Genomic DNA, 12241 nt, shown 5'->3' with positions numbered 1-12241 from the left:
TATAGGTTGACAATCCCTTACCTTGCTGTCATCTCATATATGTGATCTGATTCAGTCCACTCAGGATAAAGTTGTATTTTTTCAAAATTGAGTTATCATCAGGTTTATATGAAGTAAAAAATTCCCTTTCTATCAGTCCAAAACCCCATGTTTATTTTATAACCGTTTTTGTTGCAAAGTTACAACATTTTACATGTTGATAGTCTAACTATGACTGACTAAAACCTTGACCTATTTCTGCCTATATCTCAGTTTCATATTTGCCGACATTAGCCTGAGTGGGCGTACAGTGATTTTTCCAAATTTTCCGTTTCACATAGTGACGAAAAGGTTTAGATCCAGCTATATCCATAATAATAGTTATTCCTTTTTAACTAAAAGATTGAGTTTAATAGTTTGAACCTTAAACCAGGGCAGTGCCTGCACTTGTTACTTGTACCATCTGCTAAATATGTGCATTTTACCATGTCTTTGTTGGCTTTACTTGTTTCCCCACAAAGTTGGTACACCTTGCTCTTTTTATCCAATGCACTATTCAAGTAACCCCCCCCCACACACAGTCTACATTGCATCCTAGGGAATGTGGGCAAATGATGGGGCTTATAATTTTCATGGGGCTTGTAATTTTCAGACTTATTACATGTAAGTACATCCCAGACCCCTGAGGATCCCTGTAGGCACTATCCCATAGTTACAAAAAGGTACCAATCCAATCCCCTGGTTGCAGGGTCAGGAGATTACACATGTTACAAAACACTGCGCACCGTACTTCTGGAGCGCAACAACCAGTTAATCCTTATGTAATCTCAGCACACAATCCCACCAGTGCTCCAGAGTTCTCATGATACAGGGAAGCTCTTTAGTGTATTATAGTTATACACAGTAAGTAGATATCAAAGAAAACAATAGATACTAAGTAAGAGACTTGGTTGGTTTTGATTGCTTGTACATCTTAATACTAATTAGGCGTGTCCGTCCTCTGTCCGCGACGCTATCGGCGTGCGCGTGGCTTCGCTAACGCGTGCATTTCATGCGGTGCGTATAACACGAGCTTCATGGTGCGTATCGCGTGCTCGTGGTGCGCTATCGTGTAGTGTCTTGCGGAGTACCGGCACGGGCGCAGTCTGCGAGCATCGGAAAGCATTACAGTGACTACCAGGTGCATCTCATCGGACCAATAGGCCTATTTTAAAGACATGATTAACATAAAAATCATCAGTTATGGTAAGGTCTATGTAACCCGTTTATGTTCACATTTCTCCCGATTGAATTGACGGCCTACATCCCGACACTACTAAAATTTCGGGGTATTTTTGGGTCCTCCGATGTGGTTGCAGGACCGGGTTTGGAAGAAGCGAACGATGGGTTTTCAGATTATAGGTACAAGTAAGCGTCACAGCTACAAAACAGAGTTGATAGTTGTGTCTTAATCATTGAGAGACGATATCGTATAGTAGTTTGAAAGGTCAGGAGACAAGTATTATGGGTAACGGGTGTTGGGTAATTAGAGATAGGCCTATCACGAGAACCGCCCAACCCGAGAACCGCGAAATCTAGTTGTATATAACAAAGCATCAAGGTTAATAATAACTATTAATTACAATTTGAAATCACAAAATTTAACAAAATATAAGCTTAAACTTGTACTTCATGCAATTAGATGTCAAATGCAAGAGACATGAAAAACAAATCGATGACAGATATGACACACTTAGGTTTTGAATAAAATAAACATCTAATTAATAAATTTAAAAATAAAAAATGAAACAAATTACAAGCAAGCTTTATTCAAGTAGACAATGAGATTTAAAAACAATGTTATGGGGGTTTTAAAATAAGAGGTACTTTGCCTAGTCTAGCTAGGGTTAGTAATGTTAGAAATTGGTAGATTTACAAAAAGTTTGCAATAAAGGTAGGCTCGCTGTCACTGGTATTGATTACAGTATTTTATACAAATGTTGCCTGCATGTGCGTAATCAGGCACCACTGCACTGAGTGAATTGGCACATGTGGGCTCATCGTTGAGTCAGTGAAAGACAAAATATAAATTTCCGTATTCATTCCATTAACCGCCCACGCCCCTATAAGTGCCCACCCAGCGACTTTACTACACATGATCCTCTATCATTATTATGTGCAGGATCCATGCATGCAACTACTCGTGTATCAAACACAGAACCATCTACACACAAAGTCCATATTCTGGGCCATTTTTTACATGTTATTATGTAAACAAAATAAGCGCAGACCCAAAATGACTTTGTTAAGCGCCCTGGGCGGTTAATGGAATGAATACGGCAACTCTTTGTTTCATGAGAAGCTTTGATAAGACTGACAGAAAAAAAATCATCCATAGAAAGAAAAGAGTGTGAATTTCAAATAAGGGTTACTTGAATGGGTCACTCCATTTGAAAACTACACCCCCTGTGTGGGAGATTAAGGTCATGTCTTCCATAGGGGGAATGGATTTCAACTGGAATAACCAAACTGCATTGTCTTTTATCACAGGATCAATTAGACAAGGAACACAGGGAAGCAGTTGATGTTATGATTTATGTAAAATAACAGAATCAGTGACAGTGAGCCCATCAAAAGTTAAGAAAAAAAATCAATCTTATGTCTCATTCATCATTCAACCACTCACATACCTGAATTAGCAGTTCTGAATTGATCTAAATTGAGCTAAACAGGTAATGAAAATGTTGCTGAGTTAAGATGAAATTATACTTTAGTCATTAGTGATGTGAGACCAGTGTTGCTAAATAAATTTAGCCCGAATCACGGATCAAATAATTGAAAAGTTGCCCAATTTTTCTCTTAACCATAGGTTTCTATGGGGCAGGAAATTGTCAAAAGTTGAGGGAAAATCTTCAAAAGTCACCCAATTAGGCTACCAAATAGCAGGTTTGGCAACCCTGTGTGAGACTGAGATCAGACCAATTATTAAAAAAGATACGACTATTCTTGTTTTGGAAAGGATACAGTTCACAGGTCAATCTACTAATGACTTCAATATAAATTGAGTACAAAAAGACATTCAACTGTTATTGAAAAGTTTGAATTACCTAATTCCTCAGGTTCTAATCACTTAGATGAATGAATGATGCAGTGGAAGATAGACAGTAATATGTTAATGATATGTTAATTACTTGAGGTCATTTGCATGTTAAGGAAAATTATGAGAATCTGCAAATACATGGAATCATGCACATGCACATTGCAAGCTGTGAATTCAGTCATAGCATACATGTAGCTATGCAGATGATCGAAGCTAGGCCACCTTTATCCACAAGGATTAAGAGTAGCCAACCCCCCTGTAATGATGGTGAACGATCTGACGATAGATTACTCATATTAAGGAAGGTCTAAAACCTCAAACATGATCGTAAAATCTTTAGGTTGATCCTTTTATCTTTCCCCTGGCTAGATTATTACCTTGACCTCAGTTAAGTGTTACAGGGCTTAAAAACAGCCTTATCATGGACTGATTTTTAATACCTTTCACAAGGTATATAATAGGCAAGATTCTTAACATTGCGGATTGAAATAGAATGGCACGCATGCAGTTGAGCACAGCACCTATGGAAAGTATGCCTTTGCATCACCGATGCATGCTTTTGCGAATTTACACAGGTCTGTTTTACACAAGTGTAAGTTAGGATTCAATTAGTGTGTGCTGTAAAACAAACAAAATTTTGCCCATTACGAGTGGCACAAAGTATAGACCACTTGACATCACTGTTTATCAACAAAGGCGAGGGACTCGTCTATCGATATGCTTCAACGAGCCGCTACACTGTTCAATGGCTTTCTTGGACTATATGAAATATGGCGGGCAATTTAAAATGCATGTGCCCTTAGCAAACTATGATGCGTACGCACACTGCAGGGCAAAGAACAATGGAAATTGCCATAATGCGCGCGCATACTGCCGGGCAATGACGTCACATACCAAGTGGTCTATACCACAACATTGACCAGGTTTCATGAACTAACTATAAGGCTGAAGGCATCTACCTAAATGATAAAAATTTCATATATATCCATTTCATGGATCTGTTCAATTCCTTATTAACCCAATAGTCCACTGTTCTTTGTTTTCAGGTTTGTACAAAGAGGGTTATCTGTATGTCTGTGCCCCTGGGAAAGAAAATGGTATGTTTGTAATTGGGTAATATCTACCAAATCAATATACTTACACTGGAATGTTTTCAAAGGCATCTTCAAACTGTAAGATAAAACACCAAAAGATTGATTTATTGAACTAGGTATGCATATATATTATGTGCAATTTTATTTCCCCAAAACATTTTTGCACCCGATATTGAATTTACACGCCCAAACCTTCAAATCCTACCTAATACCTTGCTGCCACATCCCCAAATTGTCCATTTCTTCAGTACCAAAACCTACCATGTGTTCTCTCAGAACACCAGTGGCAGCATTACAGGAGGAAGGGAGGGGGCAAAAATCACTATAAATTCCACTAGTTTGGGCAAAAATGGCACAAACTAATAGTAATAGGCAAATTTTCAGATTTTTGTCCACCCCTGGAAAAACTACCTACCACATGCCTGTTCTAATGTAGATGCAAGGATTGCATTCAGTTAGGTATTAGTCATACTCGGCAGTGGGGTTTGAGTCCCACCCTTTTTATTTTACCCCCACCATTTTTATTGAGGCACCCTATATACTGAAAATTCTTGACCCCCAGCACTTTTTGCTTTTTCCGCTGTTCGTAAACATTGACGAAGTCATGCGCAATTTGGTTCGAAGTAAATCAAGTACGCTGATAAGTTGGAAGAAGCCCCACACTTTTTATTTTAATCCCACGCTTTATATCATTCCACGCTTTTTACCCAAAAAGTTTAAACCCCCACGCTTTCACCAATTTTCAGAATTTCGAACCGGCACGCATTAAAAAGCGTGGACTGCCGAGTGTGTAGTTTTTATTGTTAAGGTTTTAAAACCTTTCTCAGCGACCTGGCTGTTGTCCTCTCAGAACACAAAGGCTGGTTATGTGCATCACAGTGCATGCCCCAATAATATAAAGCTTGACTTACATTTTCTTCATCATTGTCACTGAGATCTGCTTTACTCCTAGCAGAGTGTTTAGATGCCATGGTGATTATGTTACTCTCACAAATTTTCAACTGGCTGATTGTTCATACACACACAGTAGAATGTTTCAGCTTCTCTGTAACAAAAAATAGATTTAAATAATAACTAAATTTGATAATTTGCTGAGCATATCGTCTTGACATTTTCAAATTAGGCCAAATTAAAGAAATTATTAGTTTCTCGTCCGGACTTTTAAAAAAAATCGGTGAGTGAGGTCCTTATTATTTGTTATTTTCAATTTTTTTGTTATTTTTCAAAATGGCCGCCATGTTTATTGCAGCTGTCTCCATAAACTTGATATAGTGCACAACATGGCATATGAATTTTGTGATGGAAATTAGGCCTTAGTACTGTTATTATAAATATCAAATTTGTATTTTAACCCAATGAAAGTTGATTGCTTGAGTTTATCGTCACTTTTTTTCATGTTGATGAGGCGACTTTTTCAATTGACATTATTTCATCTGATTTCATCCAATTTCATTATTGACGCAAATTGACTGTGGCAAACTGATGTACATGTAAAAAATGTGAACATGTAAAAATGTGAAAATGAAAGAGTGCAGCATTGAAAACCTGAGACCTCAGCTTGTAAACTAACTTTGTAGCCTAAACAAGCAACCTGTGGTACAGGCAAACAACTTTGTTCCGTAATGTAATAGACAACTTGCATGTCAAACATGTGACAAGTGGATAAGCAAGTCTTGATCTAATCTCAACTGCCACATAAATCATGTGAGATTTTGCATTTGTGTAGACTCAAAATGCACAGGCTCCGATAAATCACCTGTCCGATTGCCCAGGGCAATTAAAAATACTGTTGGGCAAGCTAAATCATCAGGCACCCTGTCCGATCGGGCAATTGCAATTTTGCACAATTATTGTGCAATGACAGCATTATTTATTGAGTTCATATTTTACATTACATGTTTGTAGTAGTATGCAGATCGACAAACAAACAGTACAAAATATATTTCCTGAGAAGCCAGCACCTTAATTTTCAACCAGTTTCCACTGTTGTTGATCCCAGGCTATTTCGAAGCATATTGTAGTATGATAATATTTTTTGGCAATTTGAGCTATACAATACTGCAACTTGTTTATGGTTTTCTTTCACAAATATTCGGGCATAATCGGGCAAGCAAAAGTTGACCTAAGCTTGCCCGATCGGGCAATTAAAAAAAAAAAATTTATCGGAGTCTGAAAATGCAAATCAAAATTAATTTTATAGTATCATTAGGCTTATAAGAAAACAAGTACCGAATGCAAATTTAATGCATTTTGAAATCATTAATAGACTATGACATGAGTATAGTCCCACCCCAATTTTGAAAAATGTTCACCCAAAAGCGGGTGGGACTATACTGCTAGTCATCTGATATTTCAATTCATGCTGAAAACTCCACTTTTGCTTACAAAGGCCAGCATATTGTACAATCTAAAAATGATGTCAAATTGAACTCAACATTTTGTCAGTCAGTAGGGTGGCGCCGTTCGCTATCTCTAAGGACCGCTATCTCTAGGGTTCGCTATCTCTAAGGTTCGCTATCACTATTTTACAAACATTGAACAAGGTCCACTATCACTAATTCGGAACAAGGTTCGCTATTTCTAAGCCTAGGTTCACTATCACTAATTTTAAATAAGGCCCACTATCTCTAATTTTAACAAGGTTTGCTATCATTCAATTTAGATAAGGCCCACTATCTTTAATTTTAACAAGCCTGGTATCTCTCAAGGTTCGCTATCTCTCATTTCAAACAAGGCCCACTATCTCTAAGGTTAAGCTAGGTACCGGTATAACTAATTTTAGATAAGGCCTGCTATCTCTAATTTCAAATAAGGCTCGCTATTTCTAATTTAAAATAAGGCCCACTATCTGTGGGCCTTATTTTTAAAACAGGGCCCCATATCTCTAATTTTAAATAAGGCCCACTATCTCTAATTTTGAAAAAGGTTTGCTATCTCTAATTCAAAATAAGGCCCGCTAGGGACCTCTTTTAAAATTAGAGATAGCGGGCCTTATTTAAAATTAGAGATAGTGGGCGCTATTAAAATTAGAGATAGCGAACCTTATTTAAAATTAGAGATATAGCGAACCTTAGGGATAGCGAACCAGGGTCAGAATTTCGGCCCCGTGTGAATCAGATAATTGATTCTCGCAAAGATTCTCATAAACAGATTAGCATGAATCCAAGTTGATTCCATAAAACGTTTGTAGTTTACACAGAAGTTGATTTGGGAGAATCAAATGATTCCCGCAAATTTATTCTGCAAGAATCAAGAACGATTCTCGCATTGTGAAACGAAATTCTGCCCCTGCAAACGTTAATCAAAATTAGGGATAGCGAACCTTAGAGATAACGAACCTTAATTAATTATAGAAAAAATATTAAATTTGTGTACATCGTGGAACATTCAACTACGCTTGTTACTCCGCGACTAGACTAGATAATAAAATCATGCTAACTACACGCGCGTACTACAACGCTACTCTACGCGTCCATATTAGCGAGGCTATCTGCGTACAACTGCTTACTGCGCACAGCCACGCAAAGTCAAAGAGTATGTTGCACGATGTACACAAATTTGATAATTTTTCTATAGTGATAGCGAAACCTGAATTAAAATTAGTGATATGGTAGCGAACCTAGACGTTAGAGATAGCGAACCTTCAATAAGTTAGTGATAGCGGGCCTTAAAATTAGTGATCGTGCATTCATTGCCAAAGAAATCCTGAATATTTGGCTAAAAATGGCAAAAATCAGGAATTCCTGATAAATCAGGAGAAGTGGCATCTCTGTACATGTATGTTGACATTTTCACTTTCACTTTCATGCATGACTTCCTGTGTCGAAAAGCTTAAAGATTTAAATCATTCAATTTGATTTGAGGTCATCATTGCAAATGCATGAAATGGCTTTGTACTTCAACATCTTACCTTTTACTTACTGGATCTCGATAGGGCCATCTACAAGTCAAAATATGGTTCAATTCGAGTTCGTTGCCAAGGTGAAAAGAAGCAGCAGCAGAGCCGAGCCTAAAGACAGCGATGATATCGTTTTGCCTTCCTTTCATGCATGAAAAGTACAATGTCTCTCATTTGCGATCGTTGAGCGCGGGCCGGGCCGGCCGGGCTTTCAACAAACTCCTTTGTAATTTAGGGACCGTTCACAAACACTTGTTGGGGAAGGCCTCATGCAAAATGGGGGGGGGGGCTTAAAAGTTTTGACCCTCCTAAGGGGGAGCCTTGAAAAAAATTGACCACAAATTTTCCCGGGAAATTGAGTTTTATGTTTTTCTATGGGGTTGACCCATAATTTTCATGTCAAAAAGGGAGCCCTGAAATTTTGAGATCTGAAAAGGGGACCCGAAAATTTTTGTTTCAGTGATGAATTTTTTTGCATCAGGCCCCCTAACAAGTGTTTGTTAACGGTCCCTTAGACCAAAATTAACTTTTTTGTACAAGAACCTATTCTGAACATGTAAATAAAACACATTGAGTGTTTTTAGTCTTTAATGTAAATAATTTTTTTTAAATAGGAAAACGATAGCGGTTTAGTAGGCCTACCTACAGGGGGAATCCCCCCAGCCAAAACTCTTATCTCCCCAACCCAGTACCCCCCAGTTACCAAAATTACGGAAATTTTCATTTTTTGCAGTAATTTTGTGATTCTTTATCATGTTTTGATGATGTTTATAGAACTTTTCAAAGTTCTTTAAAGAACTTAAACATTGCTTAGGGTACTGTTTAGGGTTCTAAAGTTGTACTTTTCATCTAAAAGTGCAGTGTATACCATTTTTAATTATCTTTGTTTAGATACTAGTATAAGGGAGCATACATAATGTATTTGCCTGGCTAGTCTTGTTCAAGACGGTCTCTTCTGGGAAAGCGGATCCATCCCATCAGCCTGATGATGAAGTGGAGATATCATATATGAGAAGCCACGCGTCGAGGGGGGCGAACCTGGAGGGGGTATAAAGTTTAGCTTGGGTAGGGGTGCCGCTGAGAATTTGAAAGATATAGAGGATTCATCTATATATCAATTTTTCAAGAAATTTGGACCCATCGATATACCAAAATTCACAATATGTGGCCCAATTTAACACATGTTGTCTAATTTTTTTACAAATTTTCCTCCAAATTTTGGGGAAATTTAAAAAATGTTGGCTCCAGTGAGGCAAAATTGGGCTATTTTCCGAAAAAATTAAGAAAATTTTGAAAAAAAGGACCCATTCATATACCAAAACTGGCCTGGAAAAAGGGGTCATTTATATACCAAAAGGCTGAAAATGCAGTCCATGTTTGTGGCACGTCTCACCATTGACATGTGACCTCTAGTGTATGTTAGAGGTATAGGGCACTGCCTAGTTAACGTCACTGTGTGAAAAATAACCGGCCAATATTTTTTGTACTCTCTGAAATTCTAGAAAATATAGTTTTGTAACATGTCTTAAATTTTTAGCTAATTTAGATGTTTGGAAATATTCGCACTTTGGTGTTTTAGTCAGGAAGAGCGCGGCATGGCCTGCAAGGGTAGAACTCGAATGCAACTTTTAGTGACTATCACTCACTTGTAGACCGCTCTCTTCCGAAGGGCATAAAAACTAAACCACTTGACGGATATTTTTTGTAGGCCTACTTGCTGTCAATCAAGATCAAGAATAATGTATACATTACATGTAGGCTAAAAACTGAGTAGGTGGGGCATCTGCAAATGTTCGTACCTCCCTGATATGTAAATGACAAAAACAACACCCATCTGTCCATAGCTTTGGTCAGTGGAGCGAGTCAGGGGATTTCAAGTGGGTGATAATTGGTTGGCAAGTGCCATATTTGGGCATAAGTGCAGTCCACCATTCAATGTGGAGGATAGGCTAGACTTTATCGATTGATTTTGCTGGAGTAATTTCCTGTTAACCAGGTTTAAGACTTACATTAAGTAGGCCTACTGCAAAGGTCGAGTCATGTTTGCTGTGCAGCATAACTGCATGATGAACCGCACTTTTCGGTATGGTCCAGGTCTGGTGGTGGGACCCACGCCTATGGAAGGCCGTTACTGCCATCATGTCATAACATATGCACAGCTGACAGCAGTCACGGCACTAAGCAGTAATATACATTATGTGGCTTCGGGTGGATACGGGCTTGAATCAAGACTATTTCAATGCCAATGCAGACTACTAAGTATGCTATGTCCATGATGCTACTGAGATAAAAGATAATATTTTCGTGTTCTAAAGATTATGTGATTCTTATGTGTTTAAATTGTCTTATCTTTAACTTTAACTGCACTTATGTATCTGAATTTGCTTTTCTATACAACCGTTGGACAGTGCCTAAATTAAGCTAGTCTCTTGCTACTGCTTGCCTAAAACGTCATAAAAGTGCGGATTATCAGGGTAAGTAACTAAATAATGAACTTGAATGTTGTAAAACAAACAGTTTCATATTATACATATAGGCCTAATTATTACCAGTATAATTGACCAAAGTTCTTGGTGGCCAGGATATAGGTAAAAATTGAAGTTGGACATGAGATGACATGCACTATACACGGGGTCCATCGACATTTACAGCGACATTATCTAGACTTCAAAGGCAGTGATCAGAGCATTTTGGAATTCATAAGAACTTCGGCTTCACCAGCTCCAACCACACCTAACACAGTAAGGTGTTTTTTTAATTCAACAGCCACTGAATTAGCTTGACTTTTAACATCTTTAACATGTTTAATCCCTGCATGAGTATTCCTTGATTAGGAATTAATCGGATCTGCGGAATCTCTTACAAATGTTTAATTATTTCTTTCTTTCTCACAATACAGGTGTGACTGATTAAAAAATGGCTCTGTCTTCAGGTATCGACCGATCACCACTAAAATCTGTTCGTGCCATTCTATGGGCCACTCCAAGATCGCTGTCAACATCATTTTTAACTGCAATGTCTCAACTAGATGCCACTGAAGTATGGTATGAACCTTATTTTGCAGCAAGGAAACTTGGACCTCAACGAACAGCCCACACTCTCGCGTCGCAACATCTTGCTCAGAAATATGAAAACGATATCAAAGAATCAGGCTATGACCATGATGACATAATGTTTCAAGAAGCTGGCTACGATCGTCCTTATATACATATTCTTGGGTTAAAAATCAGCTAGAAAGACCTCTGTCTGAAACACGTGTTCTATTCGTTAAAGAAATGATAGAAGGTATCATCGAGCGATATGATGCAATACCTGATGGATTTCAACATTCATTTCTCATCCGACACCCTCTGAGAGTGTTTGCGTCTCTACGGAAGATGATCAACTCAACTCCAAATAAGGATAAGAAAATGACGGATCTTCCAGCAAGTATGATACCAGCTGGCTATTTCTATAAAGAGATGTGCGAGTTACTGCTCCATATAAGGGATACAAATTACCAAATAAGGGAACAAAATGAGCAAAAAGGTATTGTTATCATTGATGCCGATGATCTCCTTCAAGATCCACGAGGCATTCTCCAAGCATACTGCAAGACCACTGGAGTGCCATTTGATGAAAAATTACTCAAGTGGAATCCAGGGGATGATAGGATGCTGAAATGGAAAATTCGGAGCTTTTTCTTGAGCCTTCAGGATAGGGATTCATAACAAGACATTTACTCATTCGAACTTTGGTAAGCCTTCAACGATGCCTGATCGTGAAAGTCTGCGGATGATGTACTTTATCTCGCTGATGCAAGTATGCCATACTATGACATTTTGTATGAACAAAGAATTAGACTTTCTTCAGATTAATCGGTCAAGGAAATGTCAGCTAAAACAAATTATGAGATCTCCAAGCAGCCCAGTGATTAAAACTTCTTGTTAAATTCTACTATTTCAGCAAATTCGTACTAGTAAACATGGTAAATAATCATATAGGAATTGTTTTCCGAAAATGTCCTCCTTTGAGGTTGTAAGATGTCTACTCGATGCCCGTTAAATCGTTGAGGCTCCGGAAGATAGAGGGCATTTAATAGGGGCATCTGAGGCCTTCCTCGAGGCGCGAAACGCTGAGGGGTGCATGCATTTAACATGAATTGTACCCTTTAATTCAAGTTACACTAAAATTGTGAATTTTACCCCAGAA

The 12241-nt window shown here is 38.1% G+C and overlaps 1 protein-coding gene across 1 annotated transcript in view; it reads right to left on the bottom strand.

Annotated features, from left to right (window-relative positions):
* LOC140153234 (tetratricopeptide repeat protein 39B-like) overlaps positions 1 to 8188 on the bottom strand; it is a 43868-nt gene extending 35680 nt beyond the window's left edge. The window contains exons 1-3 of the mRNA XM_072175923.1: positions 8074 to 8188; positions 5064 to 5197; positions 4200 to 4228 (exon numbers count right to left, since the gene is read on the bottom strand). Of these exons, the coding sequence (XP_072032024.1) occupies positions 4200 to 4228; positions 5064 to 5123 (89 nt within the window). The 5' untranslated portion in view covers positions 5124 to 5197; positions 8074 to 8188. The remainder of the gene's footprint in view (positions 1 to 4199; positions 4229 to 5063; positions 5198 to 8073) is intronic.
* Between the last annotated feature and the right edge of the window lie 4053 nt (positions 8189 to 12241).

The sequence above is a fragment of the Amphiura filiformis genome, chromosome 5, assembly GCF_039555335.1.
Source record: "Amphiura filiformis chromosome 5, Afil_fr2py, whole genome shotgun sequence".
Lineage (NCBI taxonomy): Eukaryota > Metazoa > Echinodermata > Ophiuroidea > Amphilepidida > Amphiuridae > Amphiura > Amphiura filiformis.
The sequence above is the reverse complement of the archived record's forward strand: the minus strand, read 5'-3'. Positions and strand labels throughout refer to the sequence as shown.